General features: G+C 36.0%; 3 protein-coding genes across 6 annotated transcripts in view; 2 read left to right on the top strand and 1 right to left on the bottom strand.

Annotated features, from left to right (window-relative positions):
* The window catches only part of LOC106879651 (kinesin-like protein KIF2A), a 73,805-nt gene extending 68,065 nt beyond the window's left edge, over nucleotides 1-5,740 (top strand). For 2 of the 4 annotated variants that reach the window (XM_089358400.1, XM_052971046.2), the window contains 3 exons: nucleotides 1,288-1,350; nucleotides 3,537-3,629; nucleotides 5,546-5,740. In XM_089358400.1, coding sequence (XP_089214526.1) covers nucleotides 1,288-1,350; nucleotides 3,537-3,622 — 149 coding nt within the window. In that variant the 3' untranslated portion in view covers nucleotides 3,623-3,629; nucleotides 5,546-5,740. Of the gene's footprint in view, nucleotides 1-1,287; nucleotides 1,351-3,536; nucleotides 4,264-5,545 lie in introns of those variants that run through there. The other 2 variants (XM_052971047.2, XM_052971045.2) reach the window with 1 other exon arrangement.
* A 6,536-nt stretch (nucleotides 5,741-12,276) lies between these two features.
* Nucleotides 12,277-23,060, bottom strand: LOC106879653 (protein mago nashi homolog). The gene is made up of 5 exons (XM_014929318.3): nucleotides 22,905-23,060; nucleotides 19,578-19,636; nucleotides 17,466-17,576; nucleotides 16,025-16,107; nucleotides 12,277-15,283 (listed from the first exon to the last, which is right to left on the bottom strand). The coding sequence occupies exons 1-5, from the start codon at nucleotides 22,996-22,998 to the stop codon at nucleotides 15,184-15,186; spliced, it is 447 nt and encodes a 148-aa protein (XP_014784804.1). The 5' UTR covers nucleotides 22,999-23,060; the 3' UTR covers nucleotides 12,277-15,183.
* Nucleotides 21,997-23,484, top strand: part of LOC106879652 (ubiquitin carboxyl-terminal hydrolase 14) — a 39,025-nt gene continuing 37,537 nt past the window's right edge. Inside the window, exon 1 of the mRNA XM_089358404.1 lies at nucleotides 21,997-22,622. The gene's annotated coding sequence lies outside the window, so the exon portion shown is untranslated. The remainder of the gene's footprint in view (nucleotides 22,623-23,484) is intronic.

The following is a 23,484-nucleotide window of genomic DNA, read 5'->3' as shown; positions in this document are numbered from 1 at the left end:
CACCAGCACAGGAACCAGTCAGGCAGACCTGGCATCGACCATGTTTGGATGGTGTTTTTTTTTACATGCCACCAGCATGGGAGCCAGTCAGGAGACACTGGTTTCAACCACGTTTGGATAATGCATTTTGCGAGCCAGTCGGGGCACTGGCCACAACTACGATTTTGGTTTTGGTTTTACTTGACTCAACAGGTCTTCTCAAGCATATCATATCACTTGGGTACTCTTAAATGGGCCGGACATGCAACACTGGCATCGGCCATGGCTGTAATCTCACTTTAGTTGCCGGGTCTTCTCAGTCACAGCATATCTCCAAATGTCATTGCATCTGTGAGGCCCAATGTTTGAAGGTCATGCTTCACCACCTCATCCCATGTCTTCCTGGGGTTACTTCTTCAAAAGGTTCTTTCCACAGTTAGGGAGTGGCACACTTCCTCACACAGCTGTCCACATTCATACCAGCGCAGTCGTCTTCCAGTACTTTTTGTAAAAAAGAAAAAAAAAGTGTGATTTGAGGGATATTTGTGTTATTTCTAACACAGGTCCCTTGACAGTTGTGTAAAACTGTCAAGATACACATTAGATACATAGTTAACGGTCCAGACATAAAATGCATTAGTACCTGTATGTTATAACTTTGAAAATAACCAAGATATTGGAAAATAACTTCTGTTACAAAAGTGACTCGAGGGCAGATATTTGAAATAACTAATTTCGCCATGACTCTCCAACTTGAATTTGACAATTTGGTTACTATGGGCTACAGATTTGGTGTCAGTGAATCTACTCTTTGATTCATTTACAATTCGTTTATCACTGATTTTGAGGAACCAGACTTCCAAGATAAATGAGGATAGATGTATTTTTTGTATCTATCTTCTTTAATTTCAGTATTTGCTAAAGTTTATTTCTAAGAAATTTTCCTTTTGAGATTTGGAAAATATGTCAGACATTAGAACAACTTAGATTATTCTTTACTTAGTCACTGTGCAGAAGTTTCTTTCACCTTGCATAACCAACCTTATTTACCTGTTTGAATGTAGGCAGTACTTAGTGAACGAAGGGAGGTAAACGTTGTGAATAACAAGCACAGAACATGGGTGTGTGGTTAAGAAGTTTGCTTCCCAATCACCTGATCTGGGGTTCAATCCCACTGCATGGCACCCTGGGTAAATGTTTTTTTGCTATAATCTCAGACGAACCAAAATCAGGTTATTTGCTATACAAATACATCTCTATAAATTATTATTATTCAATTGAAATTTTTTTTTTCTCTCTCCCTTTCAGAATACACAAGATCACTGGATGCTCTTCTCATTAAACAGCTCAGTAAACTAAAATCCTTTCATGGTAAGTTTCTTTCAATTTCTACCCAAAAAATATTTCAATGACTTTGTTGAGAATATTCACAAATTGATTACGGGTCTTAAAATTAAAGGAAAGCATGAACCTCAAATAAAATAGTTGTTTATTTTTCTGGTTCATGTCTTGGCTAATTCTTCCAGTTCACTTTTGTATTATCAACAATCATCAACTCATTAATATCTCTTAAGTATTTGCTGGGAGAGTCATTTTCTGAATCATCATCATCGTTTAACGTCCGCTTTCCATGCTAGCATGGGTTGGACGATTTGACTGAGGACTGGTGAAACCGGATGGCAACACCAGGCTCCAATCTAATTTGGCAGAGTTTCTACAGCTGGATGCCCTTCCTAACGCCAACCACTCAGAGAGTGTAGTGGGTGCTTTTACGTGTCACCCGCACGAAAACGGCCACGCTCGAAATGGCAACGATCTCACTCGAAAATCCTACGGGAGCCAGTCAGGCGGTACTAAAAATTCATTTACTGTTAAAGTGATTTATGAAATTGTAGCCCATAGCTGACCAAAGCCTTTTGAGTGGATTTGGTAGATGGAAACTGAGAGAATCCTTGCTTCTCAGTTTCGTGATTATGGGTTCAGTCCCACAGTGTGGCACCTCTTCTATTGCCTTGGGCTGACCAAAGCCCTGTGAGTGGGTTTGGTCGATGGAAACTGAAGGAAGTGTCTTTGTTTCTGTTTGTCCTCCACCACAGCTGCTTGACAACTGGTGTTGGCATGTTTACATCCCTAACTTAACAGTTCAGCAAAAGAGACCAATAGAATAAGTACTGGGCTTTAAAAAAAAAGATTTGGTGTCAATTCATTTGACTAAAAAGTTCAAGGTGGTGCCCCAGCATGACTGCAGTCTAATGACTGAAACAAAACAAAAAAAAAACCCATTTAACACCCATGTTCCATATATAAACATGGCTGTGTGGTTAAATTTGCTTCTCAGCCACTTGGTAGTCAGTTCAGTCCCTCTGTGTGGCACTTTGTGTAAGTGGCTTTGTCTATGTAACTGGGCCAACCAAAAAACCTTGTGAGTAGATTTGGCAGATGCAAACAGAAAACTCATTCTGTGTGTTTGTCTCCATGACTTGGTGTTTCACAATTGTTGTAAACCAGCATCACTATCATTATACAAATGGTTTCCTTTGCTTCAAATCTTTTATTAAAGCATGTATGGTCATGGGAAAATACTCTACTTCTATTCGCTTCAGTGTTGGAAGCACCACAAGGTATAAATGATTTCCAAAATTTGTCCTTATAGACATTATATTTATGAGACATATGACTTTTGTCCCAACAGACAAAATGGAAAGTGTGTTGCTCCAGAGGATGGCAGGGGTAATGCACTGGAATGGCCACTCCAACTGACAGGGCTCATGCATGGGAATAGCTGTTTCTGCTTCACTAGCAGTGAGCAGAGATGTAGTTGGGTAGGGGTGAGGTGACACACAAGAAAGTTGGGGGGGGAGGGGTCTCCATTGCCACAGGCTCAGTCACAAATCTGTCAGAGTAGCTGATACTTTGACAATTTTTCTGTCTTGGTTTGACAAGCAATGAAGACAGGGCTGGCAGCTGAGCACACCAGGTTGCTGCTGGAGAAGGTGTTGCAGCATGTACAATACCAGATGAGGGGACTACTACTGCAGAATAGGAAAATTGTCACTGGAAGTGGGTGAGAGTTGGCAACAGGGAGAGCATCTAGCTAGAAAATCTGTCTCAACAAATTCCATGGAAGCATGGAAATTAAATGGTGAATGTAAATGCATCATGCCACCAGCGCTAGAGAGGTTGTTAATGTCCTTGACAAGATAAAGACTAAAGGGACTGCATCACTGTACACATCTTTAGCCCATTTGCTAACCACTTTACAGAAAGTACTTGATGCATTATATTATGGTATTAAGGCGAGAGGGATTGCTTTGTCCACTGTAAGAGTAAAAGGTTCCTCACCACTCTGAGACATGTTATTTTTAACCCAAAGCAATGTGACTGAGAAGGTGAATGGGAGAGTGAGTAATAACAGCAAAGAACCAGAATGGGTGGGTGGGTAAAGGTAGCAAGACTATGATGGGAGAGACATTGTGAGAGAAAGGGGTGGGAAATAATTAATTTTTGTTTTTAAATGTACATTGATTCTGCTAACAGAATATTGTGTTTGATTTCAGAAAAACTTAGCAATTTTCGAAGAGAAATGCAAGAAGAAGAAAATTTTAGTAAAACAATGAAGAACCGGAGGACTGCAACCAAATAGCTTTGTTGTGAGTACCATGAAGTTAGCAACTAAAAGAAGCAATAGTTGCAGCAATGTCAGAGGGAATGTGTCATTAGCTGTGTGTTCAGTAAGACATCTCATTGAGGTTCCCCCTGTAGAGAAACTACTTCACTGTTTCATCCATGCCATCCTGCAACACTATTTACCAATATGATATTTCAATAGAGTTATTATTATAACAAAAATATAGGCTACTTTAAGCTTCTCATCCAGCATCACGTTGCCTACTCAACCTGTTTGATATACAATCTGATGGTTTATGGACCACATCAAACTTTCAGCCTTACCTCTCTCTCTCTCTCTCTATATATATATATATATGTGTGTGTGTATATGTATATATAAAGTCTCAAATTAACTAAACTTACCGAAAATAATAAAACCTGCACAAAAAATTATTCCGTGGTGATTGCTACTTTTTTTTTATGCTTTTTTTTTTTTGCTTTTTAAATAATTCCAACAGATTCTGCATAGAAGGATATTATACATTATTGTATGTATATTCTCTGGCTAATATCCCCCCCCCCACTCCTGCCTGAGCTCCGTGGTGTTAAATAATTTCTGTTTGTGGTAGATTTCACACAAATGAACTGAAATAAATATTTATTGCAAACTGACAATTTTTTTTTCAATATTTTGTCTCTGTCACATCACATAAGAACATTATTATTATTATTTGTTTTTCTTCAAAGGAGGTTCACAACTCTTGGCCTTCATTTATTTTCAAATTAAAGGCATTACTATGGTTACCCAAGACAGTGAACTTACCTGTTTGTACATTTTCTGCATTTCTGCCAATATTTGCTGCTTATTTACTATCATCTGCAGTTGTCACCCATCACATTGCCTGCCCAGTTTATTTCTGCTAAATATTAACAAACACACACACACACATATATATATATCTATCTATACATGTATATATATGTATATATCTATACATGTGTGTATGTATATGTATCTACACGTGTATATATATATATAAGAAGTCTCATTGCTTTTATAGCACTGTCTACCTCGTTCCACCACCATGTCATCCTCTGCCTAGCTGGAACTTTGTACCAGCCACATATATGTGTGTGTATATGTATATATACTTATGCAGCACCAGCACCTGAAAGGATAATCCTGTATGTGTGTCAAGCTAAGTAAAATTGATGTTTTCCACACATCTGGGCTGGTTTCATATAAAAATCACCTGTGCTGATGCTGCATAACTACCACTTAACAGTGGTACATAAAAAGGACCCAGCACATTGTTAAGTGTTGGCCTTAGGAAGGGTGTCCAGCCATTAGAAACCATGCCACAATAGACAAATGCGTCTAGACAACTCCCTGCTGGCCAGCTCCATATCGGACTGTCCAGCCCCATGTCAGCATGGAAAATGGACATAAACGATGGTGACAATGAATACATTTATTTAGTTTTTTTGCAAAGTAATTAATTCTCTGCTTTAGTTTTTAAATGTTCTGTTGCTTATAGCTATACAAATATATTATATATCTGGTGTAGCTTATAGCTATCAAGTATATATCTTGCATAGTTTACAGCTGTACAAACTTGTTTCTACCACACCATACAGGAATTTTATGTGACTTGTGCTCTCCCATTAGCAATCTCTATTGTCTGCAGTTGTTTGGTACTAGTGCTACACAAAGGAAGGACTTAGTCCTTTTGTAACAACCATAATATTTGTATTACAACTTGAATTTTCAATGCAATCTATCAGCCCAATTATTGGCAGAATTTTTTTCCCCCTCTTGAAAAATTTTGATATGTAAAGATAAGATTAAAAAAAAAATAAAATAAAAAATAAATAAATAAAACTCGTTTGATATCAAAATAATAAAAAACCCAAAATTTTCTTTCAATGAAAGAATGTCTATCTTACATGCTTGCAGATGGTGGTTGAACTAAAGCAGTTAGTTGGTGAAATGTTGCTAGATAACACCCTACAACAAAGCAGTCAGTTGAAAGTGCTTGGCAACAAATGCTTTTTGGAATCCTAATAGAACTTTAGTGTTAAATGTTGAGAGAACATGGTTTGAATTTTTACTTTTTTTTTTCTCCTCCAAATAAAATGTATAATTTGTAAAGATGTTCTTAATTTCAATGTTTTTTTTTATAATTTCCTATTAATTTCAATTGAGACAATTGCAAATAATGATTTTAGTTTTTAACATGTATTTGGTGTGTATCAATTACATAAGATGTAATGGTAGTTTAAACAAATTGAACAAAGATCTGTTGGGATTATGACTCTCCCCACCTCCTTTCTTTCTAATTGTATCACATTTTAATTATTTCAGTTTACAGCTGATATAAATGTACTCGACAAATGTGCTGGAATCGTTAGAACATTGGGCAAAATGCTCAGCAGCATTCCTTGTGGCTCTTTGTTTTGGTTTCAAATCCTGCTGAAGGCAACTTTGTTTTTCATCCCTCCAGGGTTAATAAAAAAGTACCACAAATATGCACGTACACACACACACACACACAAGACAAGCTTCCATACAGTTTTCATTTACTAAATTCTCTTAAAGTGCATTGGATGGCTCACAACTATATCAAAAGTCTATTACCCAGGGTGCCTGAAACTGTGGTTGCAATACAAACTTCTTAATCACACAACCATGCCTCTTTCAATTTACTGCAGATACATAATTAATCGTAAATTCATATTTTATGATTCAGTCAAACAAATTTCAGGAACTCAACAGAACTGCCTCAACCTTCCCAAGCTTAGATTGAACCAGTGATCCTTGGATCCTCAGAATAACACTCTCTCTCTATAGAGCTACTTTAGTTCCCAGTGAGTGACTTAATAAATTGCAAAATATATATTCACTGTCATTAACCCCTTTCGTTATATTTCTGTTGAAACATGCTGCCATTATTTGAATTAATTTTCAAGATAAAGAATTTAGCAAATTAATTTTGTCGTTATTAAACTGGTGTTTGGAAAAGAAATTAATGTGAAATTTTGATGGATGGTTTTTAATTTAGGTTAGTTTAAAACTAGTTTCGTATCATAGACCCAAGGATGGTTTCTGGTGGGTTTTTATCAAAAAAGGTTTAAAGCCGTAAAAAGCATGACCCTTAAACTCAGTATTGCTTGTTACCTAATTTCGTAAATTTTTTTTTTCTTTTTTATGTATATCAATGCACAAAACAAAGTGCAGGCATGGCTGTGTGGTAAGAAGCTTGCTTTCCAACCACATGGTTGCAGGTTCAGTCTCAGTGAGTGGCACCTTGGGCAAGTGGCTTCTACTGTAGCATCAACGACCGAAGTCTTGCAAGTGGATTTAGTATACATGTGTGTTTGTGTTTGTCCCCTACCACTACATGACAACCAGTGTTTATACACCCATAATTTAGTGAGAAGTACCAGGTTTAAAAAAGAAAACTATAAATACTGGGGTGGATTCATTTGACTAAAAATTCTTGAAGGCAGTGCTCCAGTCTAATGGTTGAAACAAAAGATAAAAAATAAAATAGTACGAATCCATTTCTTTCAAGTTTTAATATTTTGTATGTGCCTCTTGATTTATTTTCTCTGGTAAAACAGAGAATTCCTGCAGCTGTTCCTTTCTTGTTTTGTGGTTGCATATCTCATAAACCTTGTTGCTCTGTTTTCTCTTGAAAACTCTTCATTTAGTGTATCTAGGGGAAGTCAGTGTAGTGAAAACCCAAATCTCTTTCAAGAGAACTTAGTTCTGTAAAATAATGGTAGGGAGTGGTTAATCAACCCCTAGTACTTGACAAGTATTTTATCATCCCCAAAATGATGAAAGCAGTATTGACTATGTGGGAATTAACCTCAAAATACAAAGAGCCTGAAGAAATAACACAAAGTATTTTATTTTCTGATGCTCTAATAATTTCAAATTTTAGCAAGAGGCTTGTAACTTTAGGGAAAAGGGTTAGTTGATTATATCGATCCCAGTATTTAAACAGTACTCTATTTTATGAACTCTCGAAAGGATGAAAAGTTGACAGCAGCAATATTTGAAGTCAGAACACAAAGAGGTGGAAGAAATACTGCTAAGCATTTTGTGTGTCACCTTAATAATGGTTTCAAATTTTGGCACAAGGCCAGCAATTTCGAGGGATGGAGTAAATTGATTACATTGAGCCAAGTGTTCAACTGGTACTTGCTAAGCTTTTTGCCTGGTCTGCTGATGATTCTACCAGCTTCTCTTAATAATGAAAAACTTGTTTGTTATGCAGTATTTCTATTGCATTCATTGGTAAATCGTTCTTCTCCATAGCATCCAGTATATTCTCCCTCAGCTATTTGTGCAAGTCTGTTTAAAATTATCTTTATCATGATGGACACTACCACATGATGAGTATGTGAATTATGGACTATTTAGCTACTAAACAAGCTTTATTGACTTGGTCAGCTGGATTCTTGCTACCGAGTTAACACTGGAATATTTCTTTCTTTAATCAGGAGTGGGGTTTGTAATTATTTGAAACAAATGAATTTTTAGATCAGGCTTTGAATTTAAAACCAAAATAAAACCCATAAAATAGTGAAGAGATTTTTAATTTGAAATTAAAACATTATTTGTAAGTTATTCAAAGAATTTTACATATGAAATCGTCCAAACCATCAAAAAGTAACCTGCTTAACCATTTTGCTTCCATATTTCTGTTGAAACAGATTGTCCTTTGTTCAATTAATTTAGAAAATGTTGAGGAATTTATGAAAATAACTTGGTGTTTGGAACATAACATGAAATTTTGATGGAGAGTTTTAATTAACATTACTTAAAAACAAAGCTTGTATCATAGAACCAGAGATGGTCTTGAGTGGATTGCTATCTTTAAGGTTAAAACATTTGAATTCTCTACTCTAACAGGACACAGATCTCATCTGTTTTGTTTACACTATGAAATTACTAAGTTAAAAATAATTAAAAATGCATGTATACACATGAAGAATGAAGTGAGTATAGTCTTACAGTTGTTTCTGTTTACTGTTTAAAGCAGCTTAACTCTTGATACCCAACCTGTCTGAGACTGTCCCTGGTCCTGTGATACAAACTTCCTGTTTTAAAGTGACCAACACTAAAATCTTCCAGCAAAATTCCCATGTTGATTTATGTTCCAAACACCAGCTGAATAATGGCAGTCATTTACTAAATTCTTCATAATTTTCAAAATTAACTGAAACAAAAACAATGTATTCAACAGAAATATGGTTGCAAAAGGATTTAAACTAATGCTAAGAATATAGCCAAACAAATCTGACTGACATTAATTATTCATAGTTAATTTCATCAACCACTCAGCTGTTGATCATCAAAAAAACTGTAATAAGCTTAAACCTTATTAACTCAATACAATTTGTTGTCTCATTTCTTACATATGTCTTTTAATTTAATTTATTTTTCTTTACAAATGAACACAAAATATTTCTCAGAAAACTGCTTTATTTGTTTTTCCTAGAGTAAAAATCTGTTTTCTCATAAGGGTAAATCTACCTCTTGTTATTTTCATTATCTGCAAGAAATTTGAAACTTGATACTTGTTGCTTGAAAATACCTCAAATATTGATGGGCCTCATGTTTTGAAAATAATTCCTCATGCATAAAAGTGAGATGGAAGCTGACTGGGACTCAACAAGTTATTTAAGAGGACCTTGGAATATATTGACAACATGCTGCAATGGCACATGTCTCTGCACATGACCTGACATAGAAATGCTACCAAATAAGGATGTTATCTTTGTCAGTAATTAAGTATATGATGAATATATTTTCTATACAAGTCACACAATGACATATTCACAATGCAATTTCAATATGTCGTTATATTGCATTGAATATAAATTACATATGGTAATTATCTGATGCAATGTCAACATTAACACCAAATGGTGTAGTAAACAACTTGAATTCACAGGAAAGCAAGCAAAAGTTAGCAGAAAGAGAGAACTTGTGTCCTAATTCACGGGCCACCTTCCTCAATATACCCTCCCCACACACACATACACCGTAGTTGAGGGGTTTTGCAAGTAACATGGTGAGTTTACTAGTGCTGGTGCCATGAAAAATAAACATCCTGTACACACTGTAAAGTGGTTGGTGTCAGAAAGGGCATCCAGCCATAGAAACCATGCTGAAACAGACATTGCTAGTTGATGTGGTTTCCTAGCTTGTCAGTTCATGTCAAACCGTCCAACCCATGCCAGCCTGGGTAAAAGGATGTTAAGTGACGAGTCACAAAATTGCCTGGATATTGTGATGTTTTTCTGGAAAATGTGCAATTTCCTTTCTGAATCTAGTCTTCTCACAATCGCAGCTTTCTTTCAAATGTTACAATATCACTGTATCTGCAGATTTTTTTTTTTCCCTGTCCGTAAAGTTCTGAATTCTAGTCATTTAAACGATTATCAATGTCCACAATACTAAGGCTGCAAACTAATCAAGATCACAGAAAAAAAAAAGTGGGGAAGCAATCACATTTTTGCCTTCAAAAAACATTGCTATCTCTTCATATAATATGAATACTCTCTCCAAGACTGACTCTCTGTTAAACTTCCAATGATTACTGGAACTGCTAATTTAATTTCTGAGACTAGATTGAATTCACTGTCTTCACAACAATGGCCATAAGTTGTTTTTTCTTTTTTTAAATTTCAAAGATTTAGCACATAATACCTCTTGAGGGATGGCAATGATTTAAAACTAGTTTCTGTGTGATTTCAAGGCTTTCGTCCTTGTAACAATGCAACGATGCCTTTTACCCTTCTTGCCATCACTGGCGCCCCATAAATTGTGAAACCATTTAGCTTTGACACTTCAGGTTTTGTTTTTGACATCATTTTTCAACAAAGCTTCAAAAATATCAGCTTCACTAATTATATTCAAAGGAATTGAAGAAATCTTTTTTTCAAAAATTTGAAGAATTAACCTTGCTCTAGACATAAAAAAACCCCCCAGCCCAAAACTCAATTATTACAACCATCCTACAAACCAATTTCAACAGCTATCATTTCTTCAACTCACCATGACAGTGTTGTTTCAGAAAGGTTGAGAGATGAAAATATTTCTTTTCAGGACAATCAATATCCACCACTGCCAATAAACATGCTTTGATAAACCCCACCAATTATAAAAGAAATGCAACTATTTCCTTTGTTAATTCCACTTTTTTCCTGACAAAAAAAATTCTGTTTCTTTTTAAAACTAGCTTTCAGTTATTCACCTTCTTTTTTCCCTGCCTGTCCAGTAAACTTGCTAAAATTTCCACTATGGCAGGTCTTGTAATGTTGCCTGATACTTGCCACCCTTCTTGCACCACCATATTTTCCAGGTAAATGTGTCACAGTGATATCCAGGTGTAGTTAATGAAATAACCTAGTGTCCGTACACCTTCAATATTTCAGCACTCAGCACCTACCTGCCTTTGTTTTGTACTCAATTGCCATGGAAATTTTTTTCTTTTTTTTGCTTTAATATTTTGAAAGTTGAGCTATTCAACAAGTATTGTAGCACATATAAATACCCAATTCATCTGATATCCTGTTATAGAAAGTGATGTTAAGAACTTGCATGAGATATCCCTATTAATGTGTGATATCTCTGTTGAAATACACTGCTTTGTTACAATTAATTTTGAAAATAATGAAGACTATAGTAAATTAACTTTGAAATTATTAAACTGGTGTTTGGAACATAAATTAACATGAAATTTTGAGGAAGATTTTATTGTAGTTTACTTTAAAACAGCAAGTTAGTATCATAAAACGAGAGACAATCTCAAGTGGGTTGGTATCAAAAGGGTTAAATCAGACCCTACCATCATTGGATGATTTAGTCTGGGATTTATTGTAATTAAATAAAAAATGACTGGATGGTCATAGTTGGGATGCCTTTGAACATAGGTTTGCTTAACTCTTTTGTTATCATATTTCTGTTGTAATACGTTTTTTTTTTTTTTTTTTTTTTTTTTTGGTTCAATTAATTTTGATAACAAGGAATTTAGTAAATTAATTCTGTTCTTATTAAGATGTAGTTTGGATCATAGATTAACATGAAATTCTGATGGCAGTTTGGTATGAAAAGGGCTAACCTGAATCTGAAGGAGCATCACTTAAAGACGCTCAATCCTAAATATTCCTTGCAAATCATTTGAATATATATTTTTTTCTTTGAACAGATATTTAGAATGGATTCCTTGTTAAAACACAGTGATGCTGTTTCTCATACGAGTCTGAACAAATCCTCATTAAAAACACCCACTGAGAATCTAATAATACATATAACTAGAGCAGCTAGTAAATATTAATAAGGTAGTCTTTCCTCTCATGATTCTTTGGGACAATGTAACCAGACACCATTCATGATCCATCAGTGAAGTCAAATGAAATATTTAGAATAAAGCAAAATTCTTTGTAAGTCAGATAAACACACTACCCCACTATTTCCACACTGACCATGGGTTGCCTACTCCTGATTTAAAAATAAAATTTAATGAAATGGAAAGAAGGTATTTTGAAGCAGGGGTTGGCAAACTTATATCAATGATAGGTTATCAACTCCCAAATGTAAATTTACAAAATAAAAATTAATTTAAAGAAATTTAATGAAACTGATAAAGAACAATAAAAATTCAGGGATATTGTATTGATATAATTGAAATATTTAATATGAAATATGTGTTCAGTGAATACTAGTTATTACATCGATATTTGATTGGAAATTAGTGAGTTTCAGCCTTAAATTATCCACACTATTCCAGATTCAGTTTGTTCATAATTCAATACCCTTAACCTTTAGCTTTTAATTTGGCCCAAATATTTTACCCATTTTATGTTCAAATTGGCCAGATCTGGCCTATCACACCTACTTGCAATGTCATTCTAACAATAATCACATCATTGAAATATCTAAGCTACAAAATAATGCAGGATTAATTCAAAACAATGTGAATAAATAAACATTACATTTGACAGAATAATTTGAACACTAAAGGGTTGATGCTCAAAATCATTTCAGGTGTTTATCAACCCCATGACTAGCCACATACACACCTGGGGGCCAATATTGACTACTTTGCCAACTCCAGTTTTAAAGTTTATATTATAGACAGCAAGAGAATAGTATACTAACTAAATGCCATGTAGAATATAAATTGTCTGCTGTATCCTGTCCTTTTGTATTGGAAATATTTGCTATATTTCTTTGTGTTAATTGGAATAAAACAGATTTCATTCTTCACCAACCAGCTTTGCTCACCTCAACTAAAACATTTCAACACAATTTTCTATTTGATTCTCGTTATCTGCTGCTAATTGCGCTTCTGTTGTTGCTAACGTTTGGCTCGGCAGTTTTAATGCCGACACCAACTCTATGTACATAAAACACAATGATTATGATTAATTATGGTGATGATGATGATGGCTCTGGGTCACTTTTCAGCTGGCCTACTATGCCCCTTTGTTACCTTAGAGATTTCTTTTAGAATTTCTCTAAGAATCGTACAAAACTATCAGTAATATAATTAAATATCACCAACTGGTCTTATATTGAAATAAATTCTAATGGAAAAACTACTTTTACATTGTTATTGTTCGTTTTTTGTTTTGCCTTTCTGCTGTTGAATATTTAACCTGTTTTCTTTTCAGACATTACAAAAGAAAATCCTTCAACACTTTCATCCTTGTGTTTGCACGATTATTCAGGTTTCGTTTGTGCTTCTGTTTCTCTCCATTTACAGGCAGAACTGTTTGGTGAAGAACTTTGCTTCCCAACTACATGCTTTTTTAGTTCAGTCCTATAGGCAAGTGTCCTCTACTGTAACCCCAGCTGATCGAAGCCTTATGAGCAGATTCGGTAGGCAGAATCTGAAAGAAGCCTGTCCTTGTCTTAACATTGTCTGATAGTTGTAAACAAGTGTCGTTCATTTTCAATATTCTGCAAAAATATGTCTGGCCATTTGGAAATGAGAAACAGATGAGGGATCTGCAACAGGAATGATATCCGGCCATAAGAAAATTACTTTAATAAACTCTATCTGCCCCAAGCAAGCATGGAAAAGTGAACACTAAAATTACGAGGATGCTGGTTCTATGAGTTCCATGTGACACACAAAGCCTTGATACAACTTGTCATGGGGCAGGTTTCTGTTTCAATACTGAACTTCTAAGGAAATCAAATCTCTCCCATTCATTAGGAGTGATTTGAATTGAGCTCATCAAAGTAATGAAACACTCTTTACATTACTGAGTTATCTCATCATCCTATGGTCCCTTTAAGTAAGCTCAACCATGGAATTAAATAGCTTTGATCACACAAACAAAACAGTTGTGTCTATGACCAAAGTGCTTCTCTATCTTATGCACCCAGGTTTGGTTGTTCAGTGAAGAAGTTGCCTTCACAACCACATAGTTTCAAGTTCAGTCCCATGGCACCACAAGGAATTGTCTTCTACTACTGTCCCAGGTTGACCAAAGCCCTGTGATTAGATTTGGTAGACAGAAACTGAGAAGTTTGTTGTGTATGAATATAACATGTTTGTGTGACTATTTTCATTTGGCTTCTTAAAAAATCAGGAGCTACAAGCAGTGATGTTGTTGTTTTTCCTGTCAACAAATCATTTGTTGGCTTTGTGCTTTTGAAGGCAAACCAAGTAAGGTGCTACCCCTCTGGACTGACTCTCGTGCCAGTGGCACGTAAAAAGCACCATCTGAATGTGGCCGATGTCAGTACCCACTGACTGGCTCCCAAGCTGCTGGCATGTAAAAAGCACCATCCGAACGTAGCCAATGCAGTACCCCCTGACTGGCCCCCATGCTGGTGGCATGTAAAAAGCATTATTTGAACGTGATCAATGCCAGGCTTGCCTGTGGCACATAAAAAGCACCCACTACACTCTCTGAGTGGTTGGCGTTAGGAAGGGCACCCAGCTGTAGGACCATTGCCTGATCAGATTGGAACCTGGTGCAGCCTTCTGGCTTTCCAGACCTCAGTCAAACCGTCCAAACTATGCCAGCATGGAAAACGGATGTTAAACGATGATGATGATTGACATATTAAAGTTTTGACATCAAGCAGCTGACTTGATAGAAGCCCACAAGATTATCCACTCACTTTCCAAAAACAACTGGCCACCTTTTTGAATTCAGTACTTCTACCATTTTATGGACCATTGAGTAGTAAATTCCTTACCACACAGCCACACTTGCACCTATGTTTAGGTTTTGTTTGCATTGTGTTGCACTCATTTAGATTCCATAACTTTGCAGTTAAATAAAACAAGTATTGAGGTTAATATGACTGACAGGAACCTTTGAAAGCAACAGCATGGCCACAGTCCAAAGACTGATCAATAGAAGAATACATAAAAATATTAAAGTTAAAACAAATCAATCATATATGTCAAATAATTAAAAAAGAAATTAGAAGTTTGTTCCTGGCTAATATATAATATTTAATATTAAAAATTAATGCAAAATTGTTCAGAAAATGAGAAGTGAAATTATTTTACATGACAAAAATGGTTTGGTTCCATAGTGGTGGTGATGTTAGATGGGTTTAATCTTGAAATGGAGTCCAATGAGAGAAAAGACGAGACACTTCAGATCTTGGACCAAGTAGTAAAATATTCGCAGTCCCTCAGGATCCCTGCAAAGAAAAAGAACACATTTAATTTAGAAAATCAATGATGTTTACTAAATAAAACAAGTCCCAATTATCTGTGTAGTCTTTTTATTTATGTCCTGGTATAAGTATAAAGAAGATGGCATCTTAACCCTTATGATACCAACCTGCCTGAGACCACCCCAGGTTCAATGATACAAACTTTTTATTTTAAAATGATCTAAATTAAAAACCTTCCATCAAAATTTGAGGTGGCTTTTAGCCAAGTGTTTGGGGATTAAAATATGACAGAGGGACAAGCACAGGTGTCTCGCAGTAGAAGAGATACCCGGCTACCTTGCATTATATAAGGGTAAGAAGTAGTAATTGGCATGAAGATAAAGAAGATGGTTGTGATAGGGTGCCAGAGCAAACCCTTAAGGAACAAAAGAGGATTGGTATGGAATAATAAAATTAAAGAATGAAAAACAATAAAAATGATCAGCTAATCTTTATTTCCAACTTGACATGGATGCTCCTGTTAGAACACCAAACAAATACTGCATTGTTAGCCTTGAGAGGTTCTCTATTTTAAGCGTTTGGTAGATGCACCAAGTGCATATAAGAAAGGATCTTTCAAAGCTAATAATGCAGTTTTCAGTATTCTAACAGGGGCACCTATGTTAATTTGGATATGCAGATTACCTTTTGGTAGTAATAATATTTCTGTTGCTAATAATTATTAAATGATTAGACATAAAGTAGATTTTAATAAAGTGAACCTACTTGCTTTGGTTAACATCAACTAAGGAACCAATTTTAGAAGTTGTAAATGATATATGCTCATCGCCAATGACAATCTCAAGTTCCTTTAAAAAAAGAGAAAAAGATTAAATGTAAAAGATTAAAATATGAGTATGTGTTTTACATACATTAAAGATCCTGTTTTTATACATACACCATCATCATTACTTTAGCATCCACTTTTCTGTTCTTGCATGGGTCCTGGTTATCTATGGCCAGATATATTCTCAAAGAAGTGGAAACGAGAGACAAAACTTGTATGATAGTGATGTTTGATTATGACTGATGTGATGTCCAGACAAGGTGACATAAAACACACAAATATACATATATACGATGGACTTCTTTTAATTTCCATCAATTAAATCCATCAAACGGCTTTGGTTGGCCCAGGGCTGTAGCAGAGGACATCCCAGGTGCCCCACAGGGGGACTAAACATGAAATTGTGTGGTTGGAAAGTAAACTGCTTAAATGCACAGCCATGCTTGCACATTATATATATATAAATAAATAAATGGAACAGAAACACAATAGAGGACAATAAAAACATTCGGACAGATAGACGATACAAAGGCAGACAAGAGAAACAACAATTAGAAGGACAGGCAGATGGTTCAATCTGGTTGCCCCCCAAAAGTCTAAGCGAAGAACATTAGACCCCGTTGTAAGAAAGCTAGTGAATGTGTATGACAACAAAAACAAAAAAGCAGAGAACATGGTACACAATTATGAATACAAACAAAAAGAAATAACAATAGGTGTCTTTCAACTGAGAACAAATCAAATTGATATATATATATATATATATATATATTGTTTCATATGTAATAAGAACGATTTTTAAAAATGGTTTTAGCATCAGTCCCACTGTGCAGCACCCTGGATCATCTATGCTTTGTGAGTGAATTTGGTAAACAGAAACTATACAAAGTCCATTACACACACACACATCCATGGACATGGGTATTGTGGTGTGCTTACATTCTGCTTCATAACATGAAGGGTGCAGAGTTAAACACAGTAATGTTTGTTGGTGTTAGCTGCAAACAAATCATTCTGCAACTCTGTCCTTTTGAAGTCATTTGAATTAAAAAAAAACTTTAAAAAAAAAAACCCTTACTTGAAAAATAGATAAGGGTTAGTGACAGCAAGAGCATCCAGTTGTAAAACATTACCTCGGTATACATTCACTGGATCCATGCTTGCATAAAAAAATGGACTTAAAATAAACAAACACAAAAGTTTTAAATATCTTTGACATATTCTGAGGTGAAAGACTTTCATTTTAAAGTCCTTGACAATGATACAATACTGAATGCAGTAGAAAAGAGGAAGGGCTGATTCAGCTAATGTACTTAGAAGTCCCACACAATGTGAAATGGAGTCAAGAAGAGGGATGGCTGATTTCTTAAAAGGACACACCTGTCGGCCAACCCTGTCTGGTGAGGGCCACAATTCATCATCTTCACGCATTACTTCAGAATCTTCAATAATTCTTTTTAATTCTTCCATCACTGACTTATGTACGTAAGCCTAAATAATAAACAAAAACAAAAATTTACATAAACTTTTACATTTTTTTGATAAATCAGTAAAATTATTCTGAAGTCACTGAATATCAGTGATGTAAATTACAGAAAAAGAGAGAGAAAAACATTGAAACATGTAGGTACGAACTGCAATATATCATTGTAAAAGAAAATTTGTTTTAAAATTTATCCAAATCTTTGTGGTTAAGAAGTTTGTTTTGCAACAACATAGTTCTTGGTTCAATTACACTGTGTGGCAGATTATGTTGTAGTTTCAAGTTAACCAACTAAGACAAAGGTCTATACACACACACTAACAAAAGCATGTGTGTGTGTGTAGTTTTTGTCTCTGTCCACTTATGTTTGTGTTTACATGTAAAAAGCACCCACTGCACTCTTGGAGTGGTTGGCAATAGGAAGGGTATCCAGCTGCAAAAACTTTGCCAGATCCGATTGGAGCCTGGTACAGCCTTCTGGCTTGTCAGTCCTCAGTCAAACCGTCCAACTCATGCCAGCATGGAAAGCAGACGTTAAACAACGATGATGATCCTGGCCCTCCCTCTGTCCTCTCCTTCACTTTATCCTCTATCACAAAATGAAATAAATGGATGCAGCTGTTTGGACGCAGGCAACTTAGCACAGCCTGATTGGACATTCAATCTATTTTGATGACAGTACATTTTGGCACTGGAAGCAAACACACAGACAGATAGATAGAGAGAGAGAGATTACACATATATACAAACATAACTAGATGCTCACACATGTAAACAGAGAGACAGTGAAAGATTAAAAAATCTGATGTCAAATAAGTCAACATCAGAACAGTGATGTCAACTAGGTAATGCCAAAATATCTCCCACCCCTTCCTCTTGCTCCTTTTCACCCACACATCATGATTCTACTTCTGTTCTCACCATCTCCTAAATCATTCTATCCTCTTGCTCACACCACCTACATGATACACACTTGTTTCAGAATATTGAATACCCTTATCATTCATTGAAGAAAGGAGTTTGGTTCAAGAACAGACTAGACATATCTACCTCTGTAGTGCTGGTGTCATGAAAAATTAAAATGACCCCAGCACACTCTGTGAAGTTTAAGGCCAAGTGGGTCTTTTAGTCTTGTTGAGGAGATGACAATTCCCTGGTGACAATGCCAAGAAAAACAATACCCAATACCCCCTATAAAGCAGTTGGCATTAGGAAAGGCATCTAACTGGAGAAACAAAGCCCAAAATAAAACTTGTGATGGAGATGCAGTCCTCCAACCTATCTAGATGAGCAGTAGAACATTTTCACAGAAATCTCTACTCTTTTAAACAGCAAGGAATCAATTACAATACAGATCAGCTGATAATGAATAATTCCACATAACCCTGAAACAACTTAAAGAAGGATTAAGATTTCTTCACAACAAAAAGTAGGGGGTCAAAGCTAATAAGACAATACATATGATAATTTAACAATAAACAAAGTTCTATCCATATATATTTAGTCTCCTTGTGAATTCTTGGCCTCATAAGGGCCTCACCAGTAGCTTAGGAAGTTTGAAATGATTTATTTCATGATATTGAACTTATCAGGATTAATTCACCAAACCTGAGATTAAGTAGTGGATGGAGATTAATTAAATATGCAAAGAAAACCATGCTAAGCACAACTCATTTACATAATGGAAAGAAGTTGGACAGCTCAGAAATAATTTACATGGGTTTTGAACAAATAAATATAATTGGAGTAAAACATGTAATACCAGTGTGAAATTGAACCCAGGACATCTTTGGCAGGAGAGATGAGTGAATCTTGATGAATTGTTAAATAAAACTGGCTAGTTTGACCCTCATCCTTAACTGCATCCCACCCCACACCAAATCTTTTACGGACCTAATTTCACAGGGAGTCTAAATACACCTAAGGATATGGCTGTGTGTATACAGATTCACTGCTAACCCACACTGTATTGATTATTCCAGACATTTTTAATGATTTAGTGTACTTACTTCTTTCCTAATCATAGTATCATTTTTGTAATTGGAGTTGTTGGCATAGCGCAGTTTACCTGAAAATAGAAATGTTTAAATAAATGGTTAGTCTTTGTTTAGGTAGAGAAAAGTAAGAGAAATATCACAGAACAATATATGTGTGTGTGTGTGTATACACACACAGGTACAGCCATGATTGTGTGGTTAAGAAGTTCACCTCAGAACCACATGGTTTTAGGTTCAGTTCTATTCCATGGACACCACTGGCTTGTGTCCTATATGATACCCATGGGTCAATATCTTGGTAGATGGAAACTGAAGAAGCCCGTTATGTGTGTGTGTGTGTGTGTGTGTGTGTTCATATTACTTCTTGTCTTTATTTGTTTCTAAGTTCACTGTAAACAATAGCTTCACTGTTGTTTACAGAGGATGCCATCTACTTGCAGTCTACAACAAAAGCATATCTGGGTTGCTCATCATCCAATGGGCAACGGGATTCTTACTTTGTTTGGAAACAGGTGAGAGGTGGTGTCAGGAGGGGTGTGTCTCAGCAAAGAAAACTCAGTTCCAACATAATCTTGTTTGATCCATGCAAGCATTGAAAGATGATGTTGCTGATGAATGACTGAATGAATGATTGATTGATTGATTAATGGATAGATGGCTGTATGCATGTAGATTCATTTGTTTGAAACTAATAACTCAGTTTATCACAACTCTGGGTTGCTCACATACTTGTGTTGGTTTTATCACACATCAAGAAACTGAGAGTGAATTGTCAGCTGTAAATAAATACTCCCAACCAAACGTGTCTTGTGTACTTTCTCCAGGTCAACAGACCCCCAAAACAACATCTTTCTTATGTCCCTATTCTTCTCCTGTGACCACCTCCATTCCTCTCCCTGACGTAAATCCAAAGTGCATTTCAGTTTTCACTTTCTTCTTTATATCACTTTCTCTAGCAATTGTTCCAATAACTTAACTGCTCCAGAGAAGCCATGGTCCAGGGAGTCGTCTCTCCCTTTAATCCAGTGCTCTGCAGACTTTTTTCACTTGCAGTTGATGCCAGGTCCGCCACACTGGCTCTCGTGCCAGTGGCACATAAAGGCACCATCTGAATGTGGTTGATGCCAGGTCCGCCTGAATGGCTCCCATGCCAATGGCACATAAAAAGCACCAACCGATCATGGCCAATGCCAATACCCACTGACTAGCTCTTGTGCCTGTGGCACGTAAAAAGTGCCATCCTAACGTGATCGATGCCAGGCCCGCCTGGCTGGGGACACGTAAAAAGCACCCACTACACTCTCAGAGTAGTAGGTGTTAGGAAGAACAGATCAGACTGCCAAATCAGATTGGAGCCTGGTGCAGCCGCTGGTTCTCCAGACCTCAGTCTAACCAACCACCCAACCCATGCCAGCATGGAAAACGGACGTTAAACGATGATGATGATAGTACACTTATATTCTTTTCAAAACTCAGCAGCACACCTGAACTAAAAATATAACTAGAAGTATGGGGAAAAAATCATATTCAGGTTACACTGTGGCACACCTAGCATCGTCTTGTGGCACACCGGTTGTGGAGCACCGCTTTAACCCATTAGCATTTAAACTGGCCACATCCAGCCCAAATATTCAGCTCATTTTATGTTCAAACAGGTCACATGGTTGCAATACAAGCTTCTTAACCAAACAGTTATGTCTGCATCTGCATTGTAGGTAATTTAACAGTTGTAAACACTAAACAAATTACTTGATTGTTTTCGAGGGTATAATTAAAGAAGCACTTCGTCTTGCTTTTGATTCATCAATGAGGAATTCGGGAATCCGTTTATGCTGGACAAAGCAACAAATTAGTGACACTATCCCATACACACACATCGACTTTGTTTCCTCATAGCTTTCTGAAAAATGCGTATTTTTTTTTTGAAATTTTGCAGAGATACGTTTTCGAAAGTGTAAATTACGATTATGTTGATAACATTAAAAAACGACTTTTTTGAAGAAGTTTCGGATCATTCTACTTCACCCCGGTCCTTTCTACCGTCCCGCCTGTACAGAGGTATACCTCCGATTTTGTTTCCTCATAACTTTCTTAAGAATGCATATTCTTTGGGGAAATTTTCGGGGAAATTTAGTTTCGATAGTGTAGAATACGATGATCTATATAAATTTTTTTTTAAAAATGAGATTAAAAAAAAAATCAGATTGGAGCCGCTGGCTCTCCAGACCATCGAAAACAACATATCTCGGTACTACTAAAGCAGCGCGGACCCGAACGCGCAGTCGCGCGTCCGCGCTAGCTAGTCTTGAGTGGTCGATCCTAACCCTAACCCTGTCCCTAACCCTAACCCGCGTGTGCAAATGAATACGTGTTTAGGGTTAGGGTTAGGATCGACCACTCACGACTAGCTAGCGCGGACGCGCGACTGCGCGTTCGGGTCCGCGCTGCTTTAGTAGTACCACATATCTCTGGAAAGTTTCATTGACAAATATGCATTTTAACAAAGTGTGATGAGAGGCAGGGAAACGATCCTTCATAAAAAAAAACAATTTCTTAACATTTCCACCCATATAATCATTATCTACATCATCTAAAATGTATCTCTGTAAAGTTTCACAGAAAATATGCATTTATAGATTGATTGATTTATTGATGGATGGATGTTCTGTGATTGATAAGTTTTTAGACGAATAAATAAACTCTTAAAATATTTTATTGCTTTTTGCTACTTCCGGTCCGGCCAAGAATTGAACCCGGCAATACTATAATTGACGTCTCAGATAACTTCACATTACAGTTGAATACAAAATATATTAAATTATATTCTCTTATTTAGCCCCAGATTAATCTCGATTAAACAAACCTGTGACCAAAAGCATCTCAACCAAGAACATTCCATATTTTTAAAGGTTTCTACAGTTTTTGATTTTGTTTATGCTGAATATATGGTTTGATTTAAGATTTAGTGACTATGTCGAGCGACCGCGAGGAAGCACTCTTCAATAAATTAGTGATATACAGTGAAGAGAAATGGCCTACAGACATAAGGTTCGCCGGGTAAGCTTTTCTTTTCTCCTCAAATATAAGATCAGTTAAATTTAATAACATTCTAAACAGGATCATAGATAACTAGATTTCAACGGTACTCATAAATCTCAAGAAAAATAACAAAATAGAACAGGTCTCTCTCTCTCTCTCTCTATATATATATATAGATAGAGAGAGAGAGAGAGGTCTTTATAAGTTTGAAACTAATTTGCAAATGATTTCACTAAGAGAGAAAGAAACAAAAGAATTACTTAACAAACAAAGTATGATTAGTTGTCTAGGGTTATTTACCATCGGGTCGGAATTCAAATTCCAAAAATTCATGCCCAAATTTCCCTTTATGTCCAACATAATAACGTAAGTAAAAGTCCGAACTGGAGCCCATGTTGTAAATGGCGGTCGAATAGTAGGCAGAAGGGAGGTAATCAACACCGGTAAGGATTGTAGTACAGTTATCTTTCCTTGATATTAATTTGAAGAGCACTTTTAGATTTAATTCTTTTTATTTCTTGTTAATAAAAAGAAAATTTTGTGAACTGTTGTTCTTTAGCTTAAATCAACCTTCGTCGAATAGATTCAAGATGAAAACCAAGATCTTTTCTCTTTGGCCGTCAATTATCCATTTCTTCAATTTCTGTTCGAATTCATTTCATTTTCTGTGTAACGATGTAGTTTTATATGCTGATCAATGCCATGAAATTCATTTTCGCAATAAATCAATAAATAAGAAGTTAATAGCTTTTAAAGTTTGAATATTTTTGGTAATCTTAGCCTATCGTAAGCCACAGACTCATTCATGCTTGTTTCCATAGTAACAAACCAAGCATGAGAACTTCTTTGCGAGAAAGCTCGTACTTACAAATATATTCCA

This window comes from Octopus bimaculoides, chromosome 10 (assembly GCF_046866305.1).
Source record: "Octopus bimaculoides isolate indiv1 chromosome 10, ASM4686630v1, whole genome shotgun sequence".
In the NCBI taxonomy this organism is placed as follows: domain Eukaryota; kingdom Metazoa; phylum Mollusca; class Cephalopoda; order Octopoda; family Octopodidae; genus Octopus; species Octopus bimaculoides.
This window is presented reverse-complemented; position numbering and strand designations above follow the sequence as displayed.